This window comes from Strongylocentrotus purpuratus, unplaced genomic scaffold (assembly GCF_000002235.5).
Source record: "Strongylocentrotus purpuratus isolate Spur 01 unplaced genomic scaffold, Spur_5.0 spur5_scaffold_1, whole genome shotgun sequence".
Taxonomy (NCBI): Eukaryota; Metazoa; Echinodermata; class Echinoidea; order Camarodonta; family Strongylocentrotidae; genus Strongylocentrotus; species Strongylocentrotus purpuratus.
Genome location: NW_022145594.1, coordinates 33,307,786 through 33,333,752, shown reverse-complemented (window position 1 = coordinate 33,333,752; position 25,967 = coordinate 33,307,786). Strand labels below are relative to the sequence as shown.

At 39.3% G+C, this 25,967-nt stretch overlaps 1 protein-coding gene across 1 annotated transcript; it reads left to right on the top strand.

The window, feature by feature from the left end:
* Positions 1 to 26: 26 nt before the first annotated feature.
* On the top strand, positions 27 to 25,625 carry LOC576594 (zinc finger protein 37). The gene is made up of 6 exons (XM_011680709.2): positions 27 to 135; positions 15,850 to 16,466; positions 18,247 to 18,701; positions 19,247 to 19,330; positions 21,366 to 21,524; positions 24,301 to 25,625. Exons 2-6 carry the CDS (start codon positions 15,850 to 15,852, stop codon positions 25,311 to 25,313), a joined length of 2,328 nt encoding a protein of 775 aa, XP_011679011.2. The 5' UTR covers positions 27 to 135; the 3' UTR covers positions 25,314 to 25,625.
* Positions 25,626 to 25,967: the final 342 nt, after the last annotated feature.

The following is a 25,967-nucleotide window of genomic DNA, read 5'->3' as shown; positions in this document are numbered from 1 at the left end:
ATATAGTTTCTTGTTGTGAAATAGCGCCATCTCACCAGAAAAGCTGTCAGTGCTTCGGCCTATGCGACTTCCAGGGCCGAGTAAGAATTCTCCCAGAAAAAAAACATCTAAAATCTGATATTGTGATAAGCTAAGGTAAGATTATTAATCAATGAAAAGGTGATCGATATAGGAACCGATATTTCAGTAAACATGTTGGGTTAAGTAGAAATTATAGGCCTAGAGATGAGCTGGAATTATCGTTTTATTTATTAGCTTGTTTCAGGCACACATCTAGTAGGCCTAGTACACATCACAATGGAATAGACTAGGCCTAGCTGCATTGTATAGGTAATGCTATCCATGGAAGCTGTGCAGTCTGAGTCGATGCAATAGTGTGTAGCCTATGTGTGTATTATCTGCCTCTCAGCAAGTACAGAGACGCCAAGTTCAAAGATCAGCAATGCGTGACATTTTCATGAATCATAATCTAGATCTAGATTTCTATATACCGTATTTGCCGGCGTAAAGGCCGCACCCCCGCATAGGCCGCACCCCCGATTTTGACATAAAAAAAAAAAAAAAAAAAAAAAAAAAAAAAAAAAAAAAAAAAAAAAAAAAAAAAAAAAAAAAAAAAAAAAAAAAAAAAATCGTTTTTTTTGTTTTGTTGTTGTTGTTTTACTGCCAAAAACCCACGCGTGGAAGGACCTTCATTTAACATCGAGGTTCAGTTAAAGGCGCTGATTTGTGCTTGTAAACTTGTCACAAATAATAGTAACAATGTCGTTTTTAGAAGAATGTGTAAGATCATTAATGTGAATTAAAAACAATAAAGTACCTATGGTACCAGTGGTGTACCTTGTGGTACACCATTTGTTATAGAAAAAAAATTTGAGGAACTATTATTATAAACTACATATTGAGATCTATTAGAAAGATTACTTTCAAACCAAGATGACAGTCAAATTTTAGTGTTGTTGTAGTTTCTGAGTGGTGAGTCAACACACTGATTACTGAGCTGGGAGACATTGCCAGGCATAGCGCCATAAATCGAAACTAAAAAAAAAAAAAAAAAAAAAAAAAAAAAAAAACTTTTTTTACTCTTTCGGCGCATAGGCCGCACCCCGACTTTTTGATATTTTCTCTTCCAAAAATACTGCGGCCTATACGCCGGCAAATACTATAGTCTAGCTTGTTTTTTTAATGTAGCGCTCGCGCGCGTCGTGCATGAGAGCGTTTTCAGACCCTCGAAATGCGTGACGTCATGCCCTATGTGTGACACTTGGTTAGTTGGTAGTTCTGCAAGTATGCAGTGCTAGAGTAGAGGTACGTATTTATTAGCATTGACTAGGTCTATGCTTTGCTGGAGCGTTTACATCGAAAGGGTGTGGTGAGTTCAACGCATTTGAGAAAAGCCCCCCCCCCCCCCCCGCTTTTCTCGAAAGGGTGCGTTGAGAACGGAGTAGGGGTCTACCGTTTTAACACACCCTTTCGGGATAAGCAGGGGGTCTTTTCTCGAAAGGGTGCGTCGACTAGTCTTTCACAATCACATCAGCCGTTCAAAATGTTTAAGGAATAGAAATGTTGTAGGCCTATTATAAATTTAAATATTCAAATTGAACTACTTTTTAGTCTTGCAGATCAGGCGAAAAATGGGCACCGATCGGGTTTTAAAGGGGTAGACTATTTATCGGAGGTGAAGGAGGCACCTCCCTGAAGTGAAAAGGAGTAATGCCTCGAAACCTGAAAAGGGTCATTACCAGAGAAGGGGCACTTATGAGAAGGGGAAGGGGCTCTGTTTTAATGGGGCACTTATCATCTGGAAAAGGGGCACTTATATTAGAAAGGAAAAGGGACACATGTGAAAATATAAGGTGCGCTTATCCGAGTTAAAATTACAAAAGAAAAGGGGCACTTGTCAAAGTAAAAGAGGCACCTCTCTGATTTGAATAGGGCAATTATCAGAGGCAAAGGGGGCACTTATCAAAGGTGAAAAGAGGCACTTCTCGTACCTGATAGGGGGCAAATTAAAAAGGGCACTAATGAGAATGGAAAACGGACACTTATTGCAAATGAAAATGGGAACTTGTAAAGGACAAGGGGCACGTGTCCAAATAAAAGGGGCACTTATCAGAGTTGAAAAGTGGAAGGGGCACTTAGACTAATTAATAGGGGCATTTAAAAAGTGGGGGCACAGTGCCCCCCCTGACTGTCAGAAAGAATAATTAAAAAATTCAAATTATAAGTCTACTGTCAAACTTGCCGATCAGCCACATTGTCTTCATTGACATTGTGTGCAATAATTGACTATTCATATGTGCAATTGCTGTCTCTTAGCACGTAGTGCAGCGCTAAAGGTCAATATGCATTCAGGCGCGGATCCAGGATTATCCAATAGAGGGTGAGGGGGGGGGGGGGGCTGGAAATTTGAAAATAGCGCAGAACGTTATTTCAACTCGACTTGCCAATACTGACAAGGTCATATTAAAAGCACCGTACCGGCACTCCAGCAAAGCATAGAGAGTCGACGCCAACGCGTTTTGACCTCTAGCTGCATGCTTGCTGTGAGGCCGGTATTTTTAGACCCATACACAAATACACACACCACACAATATTGCATAGACTGTACACAATCATGTCGGTGCAGCTGTAAGCAAAGTTTGACACTAGACTTACAATTTGAATTTTTAAATTATTCTTTTTAACATCAGTAAGTGTATTTTACTGCTATTTAGGTATCATCAATTGTCACTAAAGTACCGATTTTGAGTGAAATCAGTTGTTTTGTACAGTGGTGTTTGAAATGTTGAGAATCAAAAGCACAGCTTTTACTACACAGCCAGGATAGTGATGCTCCTATGTGTGCGTACTGGTACTTACAAGCGGGCACAATTTTGGAAAGGGGGCAAGCTCAAGTCACGTCTCTTGTCCGATATCAACATTCCCCTAGTATAAGTTATGCTTATGCTTATGGAGGGGGGGGGGGGGGGGGGGGGGGTCAAGGGGCGTACCCCTCGGAAGCTCAGGGGTTTTTAGGCATTTGATTACGGTCAGATGAGCATATTTTGATACCTTAATTTGTCACACTAGCAGGTCACTAATTAGGTTGGGGTCCAGGGGACTGAGCCTCATGAAGCTCATGGGTTTTAGACATTTAATAATGGTCAGATGAGCATCCAGGGGACTGACCTAGGGCCCCTCTGATGGGGCGGAGCCCTAGCAAGTTCAGGGTTTTAAGGTAGGTATTTGCGGTCAGATGGGCACATTTTGATACCTCACTTGTGGCACTGGCAGGTCACAATTTGTCTTTCTTCTTTTCTTTCTATTTTAATATTTTAAACATACTTTTTTTTAAAGTGAGGGGGTAGCTCGAGGCCCTCAGCCCCCCCCCCCTGTTCCGCGGGCCCTGACATGTAGGCTTCTAAATAAGTAAATGTTGGCGGACTGCAAACTTGGGAAATTGTCATTTTCCAGCAAACAGATAAAAAAAAAGTATAATTTACAGAACAGTAACAAAATATCCCTGAAAGTCACGTCATTTCAGCAAAATTTGTAAATCATTGGTATCGAATTAGAAAGAAACTATGTTTGAATTTTATTTGGGGGGCACGCCTAAACCCCCCCCCCCCCCCCTCCCACTCATCAGTACACCAGTGCAGCCCTCCCTTGTCATGTTCTATAGACACAGGCCAGGTCATGGTGGAAAAGCCGACATCCCGGGATTAGGATGCCAATGGAGGCCTATGATGTGTAGAAGAGTTCCCAAACTATAACCGTTATAATGAAAAATTATGGGAAACAAAAACCCCACTGTACTCTTCATACGAGATTAGGGGTGGGATCAGGGATGGTGGTGGTTGAAACCTTCGATACAGGGCTTGCACATGACATCTCGACCATTCTGTGACGAAAAATCCGAAGGTTATACAAATTTAATTCTTCCCACCCCCCCCCCCCCTACCCGTCACAGGCGAACGCAAGGGACTAAAAAAAAAAAAAAGCCTTCGCCCTGGGTTGCGCTCATTCAGGGCTCACTCCCCATGTACCCACACCATGCATGGAGGGATGATATGGAGACTGTGTTTTACATCCAACATTCAAATAGAATAGTTTTACATTCAAATAGAAGGGCGCTGTTGAGCTGCGGCCCTGGTAGATTTTTTGAGCTGTACATATTACATTTGTTTTACTGTTTGTTACTGTTTGTTATTTATATAACTTTTGCCGCTCTTCGCCAAGCTTCTATTTGTATATTCAGGACTCACTGTAACCAGGTATGGATGTGTTTCGTTTTATCGTATGCCTACATTTTACAAGTTTGTTGTTGACATTATCGTTGTTCTCGACGGTCATAGACTTACACACACAACGAATTATAGGCTGTACACTTCCGAGTTCTGTCTTTCATATGCAAATTTCTGGTACGAACACAATGGATAAATCATGCCCTGGTCGGTCAAATTCTCATTGTCCGCAACGGTACGTTTATTCAGTCGCCGAACTGTTCAAGTTACGTCACAATGTCTCGTATCCGGTTGAGAATGTGCGTCGTGTTGCCAGGGAACTCGGTATCGTAAAGCGCAAACGGGGAAGAAGGGCTGGTAGTCACATCCATCGGCCGATTAACTCCGTTGTTTCGAGATATCCTAAGGCCCGAAATCTGAATAAAAGGAACGTTTGTGCTAACAATCTTATTACAATTCAGACAGATATCAATGCAAATAATATCTCAAGTTCTACAAAGAGAACTCCATACCCATCAATTTTGTTGAGTAACCTTCGATCACTATCAAATAAATTAGATGACTTGATTGTTACAATGAATGTTAATCAAACTGATATTGCAGTTCTATGTGAAACCTGGCTGAATGACTCTAAACCTGATGAACAATTCCATATTCCTGGATTTGCGCTTCATCGTCGTGATCGCAGAGGTCGTCAAGGTGGCGGCGTCGCAATCTACACCCGATCTGATCTTAATGTTACCATTCTTGATAATGCGACGTCACCCGAGCTCGAGGTCCTATGGATTAGATTGGATTCTCAGAAGCTCCATACAATGTTCGTAGCTGCTGTTTATGCACCACCCAATTCGCCCTTTCACCAAGATCTTAACGATTCACTGGTTGAAACAGTGGATTATATTCACACTCGATTTCCTGAATCTGGCATTGTGATCTTGGGAGATTTCAATGACATGGATACCGATTCTCTAGCATCCGAAATCGATTTTTCCCAGATTGTTGACAAACCTACGAGAGGCGACAACGTCTTAAACAAGGTCCTGACAAATATCGCTGATGATTACAACCGACCAGCAGTCATCAATCCGATTCGTAACAGTGATCATAGAACGATCATTGTTTCTCCGAAGGCCACTATTCCCAAACCGAAGCGACAGAAGATATCAATCCGCCCCATTAGAGATTCTTCTATCAGGTCCTTTGGCCAGTGGCTGACCTCTGTAGATTGGAGTTGGCTACTTGATCTTGAAAATGCTGCTGATATGCAGGTATCATTTCAAGATGAGCTAACCACGGCTTATGAGAGATGCTTCCCTCAGATTACATTTGTACGGAGAGAAGATGATAAGCCTTGGATGAACAATCGTATTCGTTCTCTGATCGACCAACGCCAAGCTGCCTATCAATCAGGAAACCTTCCACGTTATAGCCAACTCAGAAAGCAAGTAGAGCAGGAAATTAAAGCTACCAAGAGCAAATTCTTCCTTGGAAAGGTGTCACACCTGAAGAAATCACAACCTGGGAAATGGTACAAGGAGATCCGTAACATTACTAGTGTAAAAAAGACATCAAATAAGCTACCTGGATCTCATATGGCACCCGCCGAGCAGGCTGACTGGATAAACTCCCACTTTGCGAATGTCTGTTCCTCCCTACCACCCCTGGATCGCAAGTCTCTTCCGGCGTACTTGCCAGCTGATTCACCACCGAAAATCCAACCTTACCAAGTGTACAATAAATTGAAGAAACTGAAGATCTCAAAGTCATCTCATACTAATGATATTCCTTTGAGACTTGTTCGTGAGTTTGCTGTCGAATTATCTGTACCATTATCTATCATTTTCAATTCCTGTCTACAATCGGGTATGTTTCCAGAGTATTGGAAAATCGGTAACATCATTCCGATTCCTAAAGTAAACCCATGCAATTCTCTGGATCAGTTACGTCCTATCTCTGTAACACCAGTCTTTGCTCGTGTCTTTGAGGAGTTTCTTGTGGAGTGGATTAGACGTGATATTGCCGATCACATAGACCCCCGTCAGTTTGGCAGTGTCAGAGGCTCTTCCACTGTATATTACCTCCTCAGCCTGGTTGATTGTATTTTGCGTGAAACTGACAAATCGGGAACGATTGCATCAATTTGCACAGTTGACTATGCCAAAGCATTTGATGCTATCGATCATACCGTTTTAGTAACTAAGATGATAAATATGGGTGTCAGTAAATCTATCATTTCCGTTGTGTGTGACTTCCTGAGTAACAGATCCCAAACTGTCCGCCTTGGTGGCATTACCTCTCAAGTTCAATCCATAACATGTGGTGTCCCACAGGGCACCAAGCTTGGCCCAATCCTTTTTCTGATCATGATCAATGATGCTGCAGATTTCACCCCAAATAGATGGAAATATGTTGACGACCTTACCCTAGCAGAATTCAGAAAACATACTCAGCAATCACAATTGCAAGATCAGGTCTCCCAGCTAACCCAATGGTCCAGCACAAATCACATGACGCCTAAACCGTCAAAATGTAAGATCCTAAATATATGCTTCATGCGAAACCCTCCACCTTTCCCTGAAATCAAGATCGGCGATTCTGTTCTTCAGGAAGTCACACATCTGTCACTGTTAGGAGTTACTTTGCAATGTAATATGAAGTGGGGTCAACAAATTGATCTCGTCGTTCAAAAAGCTTCGAGAAGATTGTTTATGTTGTGTATCTTGAAGAAATACAACGCATCCTGTAGTGATCTAGTTACCATTTACGCATCCCATATCCGTCCCATTCTAGAGTATGCCTCACCTGTCTGGTCTTCTTCAATCACTTGTCAACAGTCTGAGAAAGTTGAGAGAGTTCAGAGACGTGTGACCAAGATCATTCTCGGTTTCACCCCTCTCACCTATGATGAAAGGCTAGAGAGTCTAAATCTGCCCTCCCTTCAAGCAAGAAGAATAGAGCTTGATGCTAAGTTTGCCCACTCGTTACTGACGTCCCGACACAGAGACTTACTTCCACCATCTAAAGACTCCTTGCCCAATTTTCGCCCCCTCCGTAATAATCATGGTTTGGTCATTCCTAGGTGCAGGACTAGCCGATATCAAAATTCTGCTGTTCCTTCTCTTGTTCGTGCAATTAATAAGCCTTGATTCTCTCTCTCTCTCTCTCTCTCTCTCTCTATCTATCTCTATCTCTATCATCTTTCTCTCTCTCTCTCTCTATCTCTCTCTCCCTCTTGCCTTATTCCTCAGAATCTTTTAATTGACACATTCACAATTTGGTGTACGTTATATTTTAATAATGGCATTGTATAACTAATTCTTAAAGTCGATTCCAATTTGTAATTTATATATTTCTGTGTGGTTATCTTATCAACTCAAACGTAATTATGTTAATTCAGGTTTTAAGGCTTTTATCGTTGCCTATCTTCAAAATATTTTCCCCCCTTTTTTCTTTGATTGTTTGGTTGCTCAACATTATTTTTGTCTGTTTATCTGCTACCATTACCATATATCAGTTTAGTAATTTGATGATCCTGACCCTACTTTCTCTTAGTTTATTTTGGTATTGTATTGATGGAATTGAATCATTTTTGTCATCTTTATTTCGTATTGTACTTGTCATACCTTTCGTTTGGCTCACTATTGTATATTTACTTTATTTATAACCGTATTGTATAATTTGTAAACATGAACAGTTTTGGTCCTTGGACCTTTGAATCATGTATATTTATATGTCTTTTTAAACCGAAATAAATAAATAAAAAAAAAATCCATTCCTCAGCGTTTGTGGGACTCAATCCCTTTCTGTCTTTGTGAGACTACAATCTAGAACATGTCAAATAATGCCTCAAAACATATCTATTTCGGCAAGTGTGAAAAATACTCTCTCCAATGGAGGGGCCTGTGCCTTTGAATGTTCTTTAATTAAAAATATGTCGCCATATAAAGGGTGTAAATTATCATCTTCATTATGGTCACTACCATCACCATTATCATCATCATCATTATCATCATCATCATCATCATCATCATCATCATCATCAACATTATCTCCCCCCCCCTTTTAATTTTTTCTTTCTTTTCTTTTTCCCCAAGCTGAAAGGCATACCACAAAATATAAAAACGAACATAACAGGATATTATAAAATTTGTATTTAAAAATACTGGTGAGAATTTGACCTTATTACACTTTTAAAAACTAAAATGTTACCAATTGAGCTTACTTGATTAACAATCTATATCATGTTATTTTATACTACATCATATCATAATCTATCCATGTCATACATGTATATTCTCATAGTAATAACATATTGTTTTTTATCATAATCATACTTTGTCACATCAATACTATATCACATCGTATCTTTTCATATGATATAATATCATAATAGTTATTATTTCATATTCATATCTTTTCATATAAAACATTATATTTTTGCATCACATGATATCGTATCTTATAATAAATATTTTGTTATCATTTTGTGCAATGTTAAGTCAGGTGATATCACATGAATGCAATAACATTACGATATCATATTTAGATCATGATCATATTATGTTAATATTAGGCCTGAGTCATGTCGGGATTTTCATAAACCGGGTCCCGACGGCCTTGCACCGATCGGGACCCGGTGTCCCGAAATCAGCTCGCAGGATTTGTCACTTGCCTCTATAAAAAGCGCATATCATCAGTATGTCCCTTAAAAGTGACCTTTTTATCAATCAAATAAATCAACACATGCATACCTCGCCTCAGATCGGTATATTTTTCCACTTGACATTTTTTTCATCGATGATTGGCGATTTTTAGTGCCATTATCGTGCCTCTAAAAGTAAAAAAACTGGGGCAAAAATGGAAAGACAACATTCGAGCAGCCATTTTGATTCATGCAGGTTGAATAAATCGGGTCAAAAAATATGAATGTTAGAATAATAAAACGGCTTTCTAAAAAATTCTTCTTGACAATATACCGATCAAATAATTTTTTAAAGACAAAATAAATATTTATCTCTTATTTTAAACATTGCATGCTTTTTTTTAAAAAGCTGAAAATTACTTGGTAATCACAAGAAGTTTCGATACGGATAACTGTTGCAAGGGAAGTTCAGACTAGTCTCGGAAAAATGCGCACTGCACCTCGTTAGCTGTATAATGCGTGCCCAAACGAAACCAAGCAATGACGTGATCGTAACGAGAAAAAAATCATTACAAACTACGAGAGCACAATTGGAAAGACAACTACTCAAAATTATCGTAAGCAGATACATAACTTGGAGGAAGAATACAATAGTTGTCCAAGAAAAGCCACAGAAATAGTGATATTTAAGGAGTTACTATAGGTACAATCATTATCTGAATGGGCCTCCTGCAAATACTCGAACTACACGTGTTTAAATTGAACACGAGGCTAGAAACCAAATACCGCCCTCTACGGTAAAAAGCAGTATAACAAAGGATTTGAGTATTTGCAGCAGGCCCTTGCGATAAAAATGTACCCAGTTTCTCCTCGATTATCACTATTTCTGTGGCTTTTCCTGGACAACTATTGTATTCTTCCTCCAAGTTATGTATCTTCTTACGATAATTTTGAGTACAGGTAGTTGTCTTTCCAATTGTGCTCTCGTAGTTTGTAATGATTTTTTTCTCGTTACGATCACGTCATTGTTTGGTTTCGTTTGGGCACGCATTACAGTTAACGAGGTGCACTGCGCATTTTTCCGAGACTAGTCTGAACTTGCCTTGCAACAACTATCCGTATCGAAACTTCTTGTGATTACCAAGTAATTTTCAGTTTTTAAAAGAAGCATGCGGTGTTTAAAATCAAAGAAAAAATATCTATTTTGTCTTTTAAAAATTGTTCGATCGGTATGTTGTAAAGAAGTATTTTTAGAAAGCCGTTTTATTATTCAAACATTAATGTTTCTTTCAACCTGATTTATTAATCCTGCCGAGAGACCCGGCCGCGAATTTTTTTTCCGTACTCGAGAGGGCAAATACCCCATGTGCGCATGCGCGTGGACTTGTGATTTCTCTGCTACTTCCCATACGAAATGTACATGTATTCGCATCTACTGTGCACGATTCGCGTTCTACGAGTAAACGATGGCATAGTAGTCTTCAAACACAGACTCTGATTTGCCAGTTTGACAAAACAATTACGCATATATCGTGCGTAGCAATAGTACTAGTATTCAAGTCTGAGTAGTTGTATGATTCAGACATTTTAGTGCTTACAGAAATGCATCCCAAATTGAATAGCATGGTATAGTAGTCTGCAAGCACAGACGCTAATCGGACAGTTTGACAACATAGTGTCTTGAGTAGTGCTTTATATTCAAATATGTGTAGTTTTATGATTCAGACCCTACTGGTGCGTGTATTGGAAAGGCATCTCAACTTGCAGAGTGGCATAGTAGTCTGCAAGCACAGACGCTAATCTGACAGTTTGACAAAATAGTGTTATTCAAGTCTGAGTAGTTTTATGATTCAGACCCTACTGGTGCGTGTATTGGACCATGGGGTCTGGAATCATTAAACTACACAAACTTGCATAAAATCACTACTCATCAATACACAATATATTATTATGTCCTTGCAGACTACTATACTACACTCTACACATTGAGATGCATTTCTAACGCACGCACCAGTAGGGTCTGAATCATACATCTACGCAGACTTGAATAAAGTACTTCTCAGCACACTACTAGTATGTTGTCAAACTGTCAGATTAGCGTCTGTGCTTGCAGACTACTATACCATTCTATACAAGTTGGCGACTTGAATAAAGTACTTCTCAGCACACTACTAGTATGTTGTCAAACTGTCAGATTAGCGTCTGTGCTTGCAGACTACTATACCATTCTATACAAGTTGCAATGTATTTCCATATGCACTACTGGGTCTGAATCATACAACTACACAGACTTGAATAAGCACATCGCGACACATACGCATATTGATTTGTCAAACTGGCAAATCAGAGTCTGTGTTTGAAGACTACTATGCCATCGTTTACTCGTAGAACGCGAATCGTGCACAGTACATGCGAATACATGTACATTTCGTATGGGAAGTAGCAGAGAAATCACAAGTCCACGCGCATGCGCACATGGGGTATTTGCCCTCTCGAGTACGGAAAAAAAATTCGCGACCCGGCCGCGACTTTGCGTTTTACACCCTGGCCTGGACATTTTCCCGGTAAATAGCAATGAAACTGCTTGAATGAGTCTAGTCTACGCTCCTCGATCGGGCGCGCCAGTTATTTTCACGTATCATCCATTATTATGTGTATTCAGTTCGTTATCTACAAAGTAAAGTGCGGTGCACGCCTCTGCGCCCATGAATCCGCCTATGTTCAGATCTCTTTTTATCTACATGTGCATGTATTTTCAAATAAAAATTTCTTATAGTCATTTCTTGCATCTAAATCTTAACACACTGTCAAATTATCTGTTCAAATTTCTACTATTGTTTGCTTTCACTTTTACTACATATTTCTTCTTTATATAACTATTTATGCATACACATACTCCTGTATCTTTTGTATTACTTCTCTGACATTGAAGGATTAGATTACCTTCACGAAAAAAAAAAGTTTATGAATGTAAAGCAGTAAATAAAGTGCAAATGAATTCATGTAAAACTGGTGTATCATGTTATGTGTCTGTACATTACACTAGACAAAGTGATGAATGGAAAAAGAGAGAAAGAGAGGTCTTATAAACAAATATCATGAATTTAAAATGAGAAAGAGAGAAAGGGAGAGAGAGACAGAGGTCTTAGAAACAAATATGAATTCAAGAAGTGAGAAAGAGAGGGGGTCTTAGAAACAAATATCATGAATTGAGAGCTAGAGAGAGAGAGGTCTTAGAAACAAATATCAAGAAATGAGAAAGAGAGGGGGGGGGGGGTCTTAGAAACAAATATGAAGAGAGAGAGAGAGGCCTTAGAAACAAATATGAAGAGGGGGTTAATGAGAGAGAAAGAAAGAGGGGTCTGAGAAATACATACGAGAGAGAGAGTGGGTCGAGAGAGAGAGGTCTTAGAAAACAAATATGAATAGAGATGGGGGGGGGGGGGCGGGGGAGAAATGGGTCTTAGAAAACAAATATGAAGAGAGATGAAGGGGGGGGGGGAGGTCTTAGAAAACAAATATGAAGGGAGAGGGGTCAAGAGAATTAGAGAAATTAGGTCTTAGAAACAAATGACATGAATTTAAAAAATGAAAGACGTGATCCCACAATAATAGAAAATGGTACGAGTGCAATATTTAAATCACAGTTTATGTATTACATTACCATTACACATATTATGTCGAGTGTAGTCTGTGTATGTGTCGATATGTGTACACGTGTGTTAGGGGGGGGGGGGGTCCGAATCAGCAAATGGTTTGAAAGTAGGCTACACGTCAAAAATTGAAACCCTGAAGAAGGCGGAATTAAACCACAAAAACCATAATATTATTTGGTTTCTCTCTTTCCTTACTTTGATTAATTCCTTCTCTAATTTCTCTCTTTCTTTCAAGTTAGTTTTTGTTTTCTCTTTCTGCTTATGACATTCTTTGTTTCCTCTCTGTTCTTTAATTATTTATTGTTTTTCTCTATTTCCTTCTGTTGTTATTCGTTGTTTTTCTCTCACTCGTACGTCTCGATACAAAAGTACATGTACCGCGTACCGCGACACTGGACATATAGGACGTACGTTGAGCATTGCAGAAGAGCTACGTGCGCGCACAATATCTTGTCATGGATAGACTTTTCCCAGTCGGTTCCTTGAAATTTATTGGGAAAAGGTCCAGGCCAGGGTGTAAAACGCAAAGTCGCGACCCGGCCAGTACAGTAGCTAGCTAGCAGCTGGCAACAACAACCCCATGGGGCGAACTGCTTTGCAACCCATATTTATATCAGCAGTTCGGATTGATTCAGGATGAGCTAATTAAATACTTAAGTTTTAAGGTGGATTGATTTTAGTGGTGTGCAAAACTGCAATTTCTTACATATTTCATTATTTTTTTCGGAGCGTCGGTTCTCAAAAAACGAAACCGGGACCCGACGGCAACGGTCGGGTCCCGGTGTGATCGACCGTACCGACTCAGGCCTAGTTAATATGTACATGTACATGTAATATCAATCATGTCGATTATCCTTTGTATCATGATATTCATACGATTGTGCGGGTAAAGTGTTAATTTGATTTCTTCAATCTTAAAGAGTTCATTTTACTGTACAAGTGTTGCCGTAATTATATCTCGCATTTATAATTTTGAAATATGAATGTAAATGTATTTATTCCTGTTATATTCTGGCCCGTCTCCTTGGTCCAATGGTCAAGACATTGGTGTTCTAATAGCCAGTGACCCTTGTTCGATTCCTGGTGGAGTCATTTTTTCCACATTCGCAATCAATTCCGAAAAGGGATGACAGCAACTAAAAGTATCTAGGAAATCAATGTATTTCCCCGGCGTTGGATTTCTTTTTTGTCTTTAATATTCTTTCTTACTTTCAAAATAGTCTTGCAAAAGTCAGAACCATCTCATTTTTATAAAACCGCGGAAGTACATGTAGTAAAACAGTTAATTTCAAGGATTTGTATATCAATTGTTTTACCGGTAATCAGCATTAATATACTCTCTTAAAGGAGGTTGGATGGAAACTTTATAATGAAAAAATATGCATCAGTATAAACAAACTTGACACTTCTGTGGCGTGGGAAAGGGGTGTACCCTATTGTTCAGGGGAAAATCAAATCCTGATCAATGAATTTCCCATCAAATTATTGACGTTTGCAGTGTCTCTTTCGATTAGAAGCCTTTTCATTATGAAGGACAGTGCTATCGTAAACAGACAATAAGGTGGCAATTTAATTGTTTAGTAATACAAACTAAAAATTCAATAACCAACAGATGGAGAATTCTCTTTGATACAAATATTGTTTTTATCAAAAAAAAATCTGCACTTGTAGGCCTTCATGTAGGCATACGTACATCACACGCAATAGATCCAAGATTGCCAGTGTTTGTCAAGTCTGGCTTTAAAACTGTTTACCGAGGTTGCAGATACTACTGACTCAGGGAGGGAGTTCCAGTTGTTGAGGAACCTGTGGCTATAAACGAATCTTGCCTGAGTTTGGTGTTGCACCTGTGTTTGGTCAGTTTGAAAGCATGCCCTCTCGTCGTTGAATTGATTGCAGGTGTGAAGAATCGGGTAGAGTCCAACCTGTCAATGTTCTGCATCAACTTGTACACCTGAATCGTGTCTCCTCGGCGGTGGCTAAGTGAGGGAAGCTTCAAACTCTCAAGTCTCTCATGGTAGCTTTGGTGTTTTATCTCTGGTACAATTTTTGTTGCTCTTTTTTGTACTATGATTTTTTTTGTCCTTCACTGGACTCAAGATTGCAGGTCAATTTATCCCATTTTGGATCAAATTTGTTGTTGGAAACTGTATTTGAAGCATTAAACAAATATATGCCCAGGAAAGGAAAGAGAAAGGTTTTTAAGGGAGTTCCAAGCTGGCGAAAAGGAAAAGATACACAGAACAAGAAGCAGGAGAGAAGGACAGAAAAAGTACAACTACAACAATTAGGTAGGGAGGACTCTAGGAGACAGAAATAACCGTCTGGCATAGCATTAAAGGCATCGTTTAACAATGTTAAATCTGAGATGCACGGCCCTACGTTTTATCAGTGTCTGTGATATAGTGTAATATTGAAGCCCTAACAAAATTGCACTTCAAAATGATCAAGAAGCGGCTCAAAAAATTAAAAACCTTTGAGCGACTGGTTTTGGTGATAATGTAAAATATGATATTGATATCACCAAGCCTTAACTGGCTCCCTTAGACGTGCACGAAGAGACAGGTAAAACAAACCCTAAATGATGTCGTTGATGATACAGTTGATATGATGGTGAGGTGATGACGACGACAATCAATGCGTCAACAAAACTCATCAGATGAAGGCGATCAAAAAAACAGATAAAAGATACTGAGTCGGTGATAAACAGTTGTCCAAACAATTAAATGCAGGGTGTCGGTGAGAAAAACCATAGATCATCAACAATGTTCTATTCTCACCGCACGAATCGAGTTGAAAAAAAGGCGACGCAATGAAGTGCAAAAGAGTCGAACATAAATTTTGCAAAAATGTAAGGTGTTTAATTTGTGAGCAAGTCAAATGGGAGAGGTCCACGCGGGGACAAAGTCGTTGCATGAGTCCTCATTGAACGAAAGTTAATTCGACCGGCACTATAAATAAAACGCTGATTTAACGACCTGTGTGTACCGATAAAAAAATCCCTCTGAATTCGACATGGAAAATTAAAGCAAAGCCACAATCACCACTGTGGCGTGATTGGTCATTTTAAATATGTGTATACGATACCATGAAAATAAACCCCTAGCTTCATCATAATAGAATATATTTACGAACCAGACAGAACCGGTTGAAACATGACTGAAAAGCCAGACTGCGGAGTTGGAAAATACCACACAAGGGAAATTAATTCTCCCTAGTTATAAACATGAACAAATCATTGCATAAAACTCGTAAAACGTTATTATACATGCAAAAGTTAAAAAATCATGACATTTGGTCACTACAATGGTACTTTTTACATCCATAGATGCCGTGTAACTACGTTCGGAAAACGGAGCGTGGATCATGGACCCCAGAAGTCCTGAAAAGTGCTCTCAATGCCTGCAAGAATGGAATGAGCCTTCGAATAGCAGCTACCACGTTCAACATCCCAAGGTCAACCTTAGCAGCTAGAGTCAAGCTGAGCTATGCACATGATGCCCTTCCCATTAGGCCACCTCGTTTTGGGAGGAAGCCAATGCTTGGATTTGAGAAAGAGGCTGAACTAGAACATATGATCCTTGAATTTGAGTCACGGGGGTTAGGCTTGACTAAAGACGATTTATGCTGTTTAGCGTATGAGTTTGCTGAGAGAAATAACATTAAACATGATTTTAATAAAGATACGTGCAAAGCTGGTCGATTTTGGATAGAGGGTTTCTTAAAACGCCACCCTAGAATCAAACCCAGAAAGGCTGAAGGGTCATCCAAGGCAAGGGCCCGCAGAGTGTACAGAGAAGTTGTGGGACAGTACTTTGCTCGTCTTGGTGCCGTTATGGATCGAGAAGGGCTTCACCAACACTCAGAAAGAGTTTACAATGTTGATAAGACTGGCATGCCTATGTGTAACAGGCCGGGGACAGTTCTGGCAAAGGAGGGGAAAAGGTTAGTTGTAACAATTACAAATGCTTAACGGGGAGAGAATGTCACCGCAGTAGCGTCATCCTATCAAGTTTTTAATGTTTTCATTTTAAAGCATCATTTTACTTCATGCAATTATGTACCATTGAACTTGAATAATAAATCAAATCAAATCAAATCAAAATCATCATGACCATTTCTTGAAGGGAATTAACCTCAAACTGCATGATAATTTCAGTTTGTAGGCCATTTAAAACATCTGACAATATAAAAACATCATACATTTGACAAAAAGGAGGATGTAACTCTTCTTCAGAATCCTTCGTCTTTTGTGGCTGTGGGAATTTTCTGAACGTTGCCATTGTTTTTTATTCACGGCCCGATCTGTGACGTATCGCATGGATTCGACCGCTATTGCGTACGTTCGTTTCCCTGCTGTTAACTGTAAAATGATCACTATAGATCACATCGTCTTTCCTGTCTTTCTTTGTCCGGAAATTTCTCCACCTTCAGAGCTGCGCTACCTATATAGCTTGAATATGTGATTGCGATAGTGTTGGTGTGGAAACCGATGAAACAACTTCCCCCTTGGTTTTTCGAGGAACTATTATTACAACCAAGCACCATGCATATATGACGTGTATTGCAATACGTCACAGCCCAGAGGTTTTTAAAGGCACACTGTCCTATTTGTAGCTACTTGCTCCCTCTACATGTATATAGAAAACTTCCCCAATCGGTGCCTGTTGGTCCCCCATGATCCTCTTTTTTCTTATGTTAAATGAGAGCTGAGTTAACGAGTTAGCCACCTGTCACAGTGACCTCGCTGGCTCGCCGGGTGGTCTAATCCTTTCTGGCTGAAGTAGTAAAGCCTGCCTTTAAGGGAAATTACAACAAAATGGCAGCTTCCTTGGGGAGCAGACGTCGTCGTAGATACAATTAGAGTCTCTTCATTGTACTTGCAAGACAATATTATTTGGCCTTAAGCAATGCTTTTTTTATCAAATGAAACGTATTACTCTCTATGTCATGATAATGCTTCGTAGTCGAGAGGTTAATTCCCCTTTAATTGAATTCTCTAAATTAAAGATGCTGCACATAAAACTAAACTGCAGTATAAATCCAGACCCTACCGTGAGTTTGTTTGGGGCGAGTTGTACAAGGCCCACATCGCTGTTAATATTTCACTGAACCGTGTATTTGCAAAAAGGAGACAGATTTTATGTTTGTTTTAGAAATTTAGTCCTTCATGTTTATCTGTTGTCTTGTATATTTGCATGCTGTCGACTTTCATATATCCACAATGTTAGTCTTGTTCGCATTATTTGTTGTCCATTTGACAAGTTTCTTTGCCTTTGTCTTTGTTTCAAGCTCTACCGGTCTTCTGGGACTCACCCCCCCCCCCCCCCTTCAAAAATAAAAGGAGAAAAAAAGTACAGGCACTCGTCTTTTTAGCATGTGTAGCATGTGTAGATCTAGAGCTGTATCTTGCAGACTTTGCTAAGATCTACTCTTTTATGAAAATGGTCATATTAACGATACATAAATGTAAAGTGAGTTTTGTGACTGTGTCTGTGACTGTCCTAATGTGACTGTATCTGTGACATTATCCTGTTTCTTTGTTAAGAAGAAGAATCTATTCAAGTATGAATAAGTTAGCATTAACTCTGTCTTATGAGAAGTTGACTGTAAATTTCCATGGGAATTTAAATGTACTGACTCTTTAACTATATACAATGTAGTATAGTCTATAGATTTTCCTCAAAGTTTAACAAAAAAAATGTATTGTTAATCTCTTTCACAGAATCATGGCAGACAAGAAGACCAGTTTGGAAGTGATCAAGAGTGAGATCAAAGAGGAACCTCAGTCACCAGAGGAATCATACAAGACCTACATCGTGAAGGAAGAAGACTTGGAAGATGACTGGACAGAGAATGATGCCCAAGAAGTATCGGAAGAGCAACAGTCATTAGAAAGAACTAAGAAGTCTGTGGTTGAGGAAGACCACTTGAAAGAAGGTCAGCATGGAGAAGAAATTCAGAGACGATTTCATACTGATCCCGTGCAGGAAGCAGATTCAGAAGATGGTTGGACGGAGGATGATAATGCTAAGGAGATGGAGGCCCAACAATCAAAAGAAGCTGACCACCAGACTTTTACATGCTTTATAAAGGAAGAACCTGTGGATAGTGACGGTGCTGATGATGATGATGAAGGGACCGCTCTGCAGGCAACATCACCGTCATGTAGCAAACAAGGTTTGTATCAACGACCATTCAGACCACCTTGGTATTAAAAGAAAGATGAAACAAAATCATCTGAGTGCACTTTACATTCCTGTATCTCAATATCAGTGATTATGCATAGGGATGAAAGGGGATACATTAATGTATGTTGCTACATGTATGCTTTTTACCTTGCCCTACTAAAAAATGTGATACGATGAAAGCAACAATGAAAAAGAATGATGGTGATGACAGTGAATGTCATAATAATAGTAATAATAATGATAATAATAGTGAATAGTGATGGTGGTAATAATAGCATGCAACAGTTTGAATTCTGGTGTCATATCCTGAAAATGATTGTTGTTTCTAATGTTGGGGGAAACAAAGTTAATTTCATACCAAAATGAAATTGCAGGAAACTTAACTCTTAACCATTGAAATTTATCTCTTTTGACTTCACATGAACACCTGTGCCCTGTTGCAGTTGTCTGTGCACAAACATGTACATGTAACTTAATTGAGAAGCTTCCATTTAAAATCAAAGTTAAATATTTCATCTTGCTCTTTGTGCTTAGGTGGGAGACATCTTCCGGAGGATTTCCCATTACAAGCTTACTTAGGAACTCAATCTGGTTCATCTGAAAGAGGGAGTTGCACAAGTGAGTATGACTCTTGTCTCATACCAAGCCAAGTGGCTTATTTTCAAGAAAAACGAGCAGGTGACAGAGAGACACTGGATGCTACCGGGTCATATCATAAACCTGGAGGAATGGATCAAGATAGGAATGAAGACATCGAGATGGAATATGATGAGATGATCAATCAGTCTTCCCAACTTTGTGCAACAGGAAGCGATCAAAATGATCCTAGCTGCAGCCTAACTGAAGAAAAACCATTTCTCTGTTGTGTTTGTAGCAAAGGATTTACCCTCAGGACTAGTTTGTCTAGGCACATGAGAATTCATGGAGGAGAGAAGCCCCATGAGTGTACATTTTGCAGCAAGAGATTTCTGTACGGGAATGGTCTAAAGAGACACTTGAGAATCCACACAGGTGAAAAGCCTTATCGGTGTACAGTTTGCGACAAAGGATTTAATGAAAGTAGTCATCTCACGCAGCATATGACGGTTCATACGGGAGAAAAGCCATATGGGTGTAAATTTTGTGATAAGATATATGCCCGGAGGACTAGTCTGGATGTGCACATGAAAACCCATACAGGGGATAAGCCATATCAGTGTATGTACTGCGATGTGAGATTTAGTCGTGTTGATACGCTCTCCAGACACATAAGATCCCATACAGGAGAGAAGCCTTACGAGTGTTCTTTTTGCAACAAAACATTTTCCCAAACCGCTCACCTTACAAGGCACATAAAAATCCACACAGGAGAAAGACCCTTCGAATGTCCAATATGTAGCAAAACCTTTGCAGAACGGGGTCATCTGACAGATCATCAGAAAATTCACACAGGAGAAAAGCCATATTTGTGTTCCGTTTGTGAGAAAAGGTTCGGTAAAAAAAATGATTTCAAACGACACATGAGGATCCATACCGGAGAAAAACCCTATCCATGCTCTGTCTGTGACAAGAGCTTTAGGGAAAGGAGTACCCGTAAAGTGCATATGAAAACCCACACTTGACAATTGATAACTGAATAGACCAGTTCACGGTTAGCACATCTCTGCAATGACCCCGAATATCCACAGATCTTTAAAACATGAAGAGGTCCCACTTTGTACGTTTTCAAACTCCTACAGCGATGGAGGTGCTACATGTACATAAATAATCTTTGTTTCCCCTTTTCAAAGAATACTTCCACCTGTGTAACATGGAGTGCACTGCTTGTGCATGAATGAACAACGATTACTTAACTTTCAAGAGCACGTATCCAATATTTTGTCTCTGTGTATTTCATAATTTGTTTTGCAATGACCTTTATCTGCTCATGCTCAGACTGCAACCGTGAACTGGCTTATTCTCTTATGCCCATAGGCTTAATGCAGGTTCCACCTGATTCCTGCAGGCAATGGGTTTAAGTATGTGAGGGGGCATTTTCTTGCCTTTGTAGGAGGAGTGGTTAGATTAGCCACAGCAATGTTTACATTAATCTGTGGTATTTTTGAGGTTTGTGATGCACATGCCTATCCTTTTTTTGTTTCCTCTTTTCTATTGCTATTTTATTTTAAGGTGCATTACAAGCCCTCATGCAATCTATGGTCATCTTCACAATTAAACCTTGTGTCTACTTCGGTGTCAACTCTGTCTTATGGTCATCACTATTTTGCAAAGCTTCTGCTGAACTTTGGAACAAACTACTATTAAATGTCAAACTTTTAACCAATTCAAAACTTAATTGTCTTAAGACACATTTTTTTAACATTGCTTTTGATGATTAACTTACTCTGTTCACATTAAAGTGTATTTCATATATATGGTAATTTGTAGGTTTATTTGCACTTTTTTGTTTCGTTTAATCTGTTATTGTTTATCAGTCTATTTTGTTTGTTATAGCGCTAAGGGACTTCGTTGGTAAGCGCTTTATGAGCAACGATTTTATTATTATTATACCCCTTGATTTGGGGGAAATGGCTTTATAGAAAAATATAACCATCTTAAAGATATTTATGAACTTTTGAAGCTGTTCCTTATTAAACTGAAAGCTAGATATTACATCTTGCTTTTTTGTGTATAGGTGGGAATTCAAGTATGCAGGACATCAATCAAAGTATGAGAAACACCCAGGAAATGTCAGGTGACAGATCACATGATGATAAGAGACATCTAGCAGTTATCCTGTCGCGAGCTGAGTTAGGAACCCAATCAGATTCATCTGAAAAAGCGAGTATCAAGAGTGAGTATGGCTCTAACCCCATACCAAACCAAGTGCCCAATGTTCAAGAAAAATGCTCAGCTACAGAGGGTATGTCTGAGCCTGCAAGTGGTAATCACGAGGATGAAGGTATAGCTAGAGACGTGAAATTTTGCGTAGATACAGGGAGTGAAAGAGAACATGAAAATAAGTGTGTCGCTACTAGTCAAGACACTGTTCAGTCTTCCCAGCATGATACAACACAAAACAAGCAGTACGAACCCCAAGGATGTCTAGCAGACAAAGGACCTTTGCAATGTTCTGTCTGTAAAACAGAATATTTATTAACTACTTCTGAAATATTAGAAGAAACAGGTGAGAAGCTTTATTGGTGTGCCGGTTGTCGCTGCGCATTTTCATGCCAGGAAAAACTCCGAGATCATATGAAAATTCATGCAGAAGTGAAGCCTCTTAAATGTCTTAAGTGTTATTATGATACCAAAGGAAAAGGGAACATTTTGCCGAGATACATGGAAATTGGCTGTGGAAAAAGGCCTTATAGATGTACTGTTTGTAGCAAGTCATTTTCAACTAAATCTAAGTTTTGTGTGCATGCGAGAATGCACAATGAAGTTTTGCCCTATAAATGTAAAATTTGTGACAAAGGATATTGCTATAAGAAAGGTCTGTCTGCACACATGAGAACCCACACAGCTAAAAGGTCTCATAAGTGTACAGTTTGTAATGAGAGATTTCTCAATATAAAGAGACACATGAAAATCCATTCAGGACTGATTCAGTGTTCCATTTGTAACCAAGGCTTTTCCAACCATGGCAATCTCACGCAACATCGGAAAATTCATAGGAAACAAAATAGGTAAATAACATGACAAAGTAGACGAAAGACTTGATATCAGTGTATGTACTGCGATGTGAGATTTAGTCGTGTTGATACGCTCTCCAGACACATAAGATCCCATACAGGAGAGAAGCCTTATGAATGTTCATTTTGCAACAAAAAAACATTTTCCCAAACCGCTCACCTTACAAGGCACATAAAAATCCACACGGGAGAAAGACCCTTCGAATGTTCAATATGTAGCAAAATGTTTGCAGAACGGAGTCATCTGACGGATCATCAGAAAATTCACACGGGAGAAAAGCCATATTTGTGTTCTGTTTGTGAGAAAAGGTTTGGTTAAAAAAATGATTTCAAACAACACATAAGGATCCATACCGGAAAAAAACTTTAACGTGCTCTGTCTGTGACAAGAGCTTTAGGGAAAGGAGTACCCGTAAAGTGCATATAAAAACCCACACTTGACAATCGATTACTGAATTCTCTCATGTCCATAGACTTAATACAGGATCCACCCAGTTCCTGTAGGCAATAGGTTCATCCATCCAGTTCCTGTAGGCAATGGGTTCATCTAACCAGTTCCTGTAGGCAATAGGTTCATCCATCCAGGTCCTGAATGCAATAGGTTCATCCAACCAGTTCCTGTAGGCAATAGGTTCATCCATCCAGGTCCTGAATGCAATAGGTTCATCCATCCAGTTCCTGTATGCAATAGGTTCATCCATCCAGTTCATGTAGGCAATAGGTTCATCCATCCAGTTCCTGTAGGCAATAGGTTCATCCACCCAGTTCCTGTAGGCAATAGGTTCATCCACCCAGTTCCTGTAGGCAATGGGTTCATCCATCCAGTTCCTGCAGACAATGGGTTAATTCAACCAGGTCCTGAATGCAATAGGTTCATCCATCCAGTTCCTGCAGGCAATGGGTTCATCCAGCCAGTTCATGTATGCAATAGGTTCATCCATCCAGTTCCTGTAGGCAATAGGTTCATCCACCCAGTTCCTGTAGGCAATGGGTTCATCCAGCCAGTTCATGTATGCAATAGGTTCATCCATCCAGTTCCTGTAGGCAATGGGTTCATTCACCCAGTTCCTGCAGGCAATGGGTTCATCCACCCGGTTCCTGTAGGCAATAGGTTCATCCATCCAGTTCCTGTAGGCAATAGGTTCATCCACCCAGTTCCTGTAGGCAATAGGTTCATCCATCCAGTTCCTGCAGACAATGGGTTAATTCAACCAGGTCCTGAATGCAATGGGTTCATCCACCCAGTTCTTGCAGGCAATGGGTTCACCCAACCAGTTCTTGCAGGCAATAGGTTCTTCTACCCAGTTCATGTAGGCAACGGTTTTAAGTATGCTAGGGAATATTTTCTTGCTTTTGTAGTACGAGTGGTAATATTAGCCACATCAATGATCACATTATTCTCTATATGCACATAACCCTGGAGAATATGATTGATTTAATATTCCTAACATCTACCAACATGTACCCACCTACTACAGCTGGGTGTAAAGTGGGAATGTCTTGCCAAATGACATACCATGGGGGGACTCGAGCCATGTGATCCTTTATAGTCTGGTGAGATATACTGTTGGACTATGACACCTCTACTAAAATTTACATGTAGCTTTGTGTGAAATAAAGTCCTTTTCAGCTCCCCATTAATCTGTGATATTTTTGAGGTTTGTGATGCACATACCAACCCTTTTTTTGTTTCCTCTTTTCTATTGCTATTCTATTTTAGGGTGCATTTGATTAAATTTTATTTTTATTTGATTTATGGGTTTCTGCATCTTTTTTCTTTCTTTTTCATCATACATTTTCATGAACATGATTTGGTTAGATTTGGGAAAATGGCTTTATAGACAAATATAACCATCTCGTTTATATTTATGAACTTTTGAAGCTGTTCCTTATTAAACTGAAAGCTAGATATTGCATCTTGCTTTTTGTGTATAGGTGGGAATTCAAGTATGCAGGACATCAATCGAAGTATGAAAAACACCCAGGAAATGTCAGGTGACAGGTCACATGATGATAAGAGACATCTAGAAGTTATCCTGTCGCGAGCTCAGTTAGGAACCCAATCAGATTCATCTGAAAAAGCGAGTTTCAAGAGTGAGTATGGCTCTTGCCCCATACCGTACCAAGTGCCCAATGTTCAAGAAAAATGCTCAGCTACAGAGGATATGACTGAGCCTGCAACTTGTAATCACAAGAATGAAGGTATTGCTAGAGACGTGAAATTTTGCGTAGATTCAGGGAGTGAAAGAGAACATGAAAATAAGTGTGTCGGTACTAGTCAAGACACTGTTCAGTCTTCCCAGCATGATACAACACAAAACAATCAGTACGAACCCCAAGGATGCCTAGCAGACAAAGGACCATTTCTATGTTCTGTCTGTAAAACAGAATATTCATTAAGTTCTTCTGAAACATTAGAAGAAACAGGTGTGAAGCTTTATTGGTGTGCCGGTTGTCGCTGCGCATTTTCATGCCAGGAAAAACTTGGAGATCATATGAAATTTCATGTAGAAGAGAAGCCTCTGAAGTGTCTTAAGTGTTATTATGATACCAAAGGAAAAGGCAACATTCTGCCAAGATACATGGAAATTGGCTGTGGAAATTGGCCTTATAGATGTAGTGTTTGTTGCAGGTCATTTTCAAGTAAATCTGAGTTGTTTGCGCACGTGAAACTTCACAAAGAAGTTAGGCCCTATAAATGTTCCTTTTGTGTCAAAGACTACCACTTTGAGAGCGGTCTGACTGCACACATGAGAACCCACACAGCTAAAAAGTATCATCAGTGTACAGTTTGCAACAAGAAATTTATCAATATAAAGAGACACATGAAAATCCATTCAGGACTGAATCAGTGTTCCATTTGTAACAAAGGCTTTTCCAATCATGGCAATCTCAAGAGACATAGGAAATTCCATAAGAAAACCAACACTCAAGAAAAACCCTATTAGTGTTCCGTCTGTAGCAAAAGCTTTCCACGCAATGCTACTCTTAAGATCATATGACAATTCACACTGGAGAAAAGTCTCATGTGTGTTTGATTTGTAATAAAGCGTTGACCAGAGGTGAGTCTCTTACAAGACATAGTAGTAGTAATGGTTTAGTGAAATAAAAATCAATAGCGGCTCGAAAGCCAAATTACAGGTTTTGTACAATAGAAAAGCAAAAATCAAAATTACAGGGAACAAAATAGGTAAATAAGAAGACAAAGAAGACGAAAGACTTGATGCATGGCTGATCGTCAACAAAACTGAGTTGAGTCTTTTGTCAACTCCGTTTGTCCGTTACTGCAGGCAGCCAGTGAAAACGAATTTGTTTAATTAAATTATGGAAATGCAAGCATTACTTTAAACCAACAGAACTTTGTTATTCCTGGCTCATTTTTCCTGATTGAAGGGCAGAATATGAACTCTCTAGCATTGTGATTTTTCTCTTCGAAATTCAGATACACTTTAAACATGACTTTTTAGTTTCCTCTCTTCAAATTGTTTTTAATTACTTATGCGTGAAATATGCATCGTATGAGTTGCTTCAAATGAAAGAGGAGGATCTAAGCTTTACAAATATGTGTCATTTGTCAATTATGAACATCTATAATTCTCGTT

Bases quoted from the DNA above. Each gene is read 5' to 3' on its own strand.
- LOC576594 (XM_011680709.2), top strand. From the start codon at position 15,850: ATGCCGTGTAACTACGTTCGGAAAACGGAGCGTGGATCATGGACCCCA. The intron at 16,467-18,246 runs GTTAGTTGTAAC...TCTCTTTCACAG, and splicing joins CTGGCAAAGGAGGGGAAAAG to AATCATGGCAGACAAGAAGA. The intron at 19,331-21,365 runs GTGAGTATGACT...TTTTGTGTATAG, and splicing joins TGAAAGAGGGAGTTGCACAA to GTGGGAATTCAAGTATGCAG.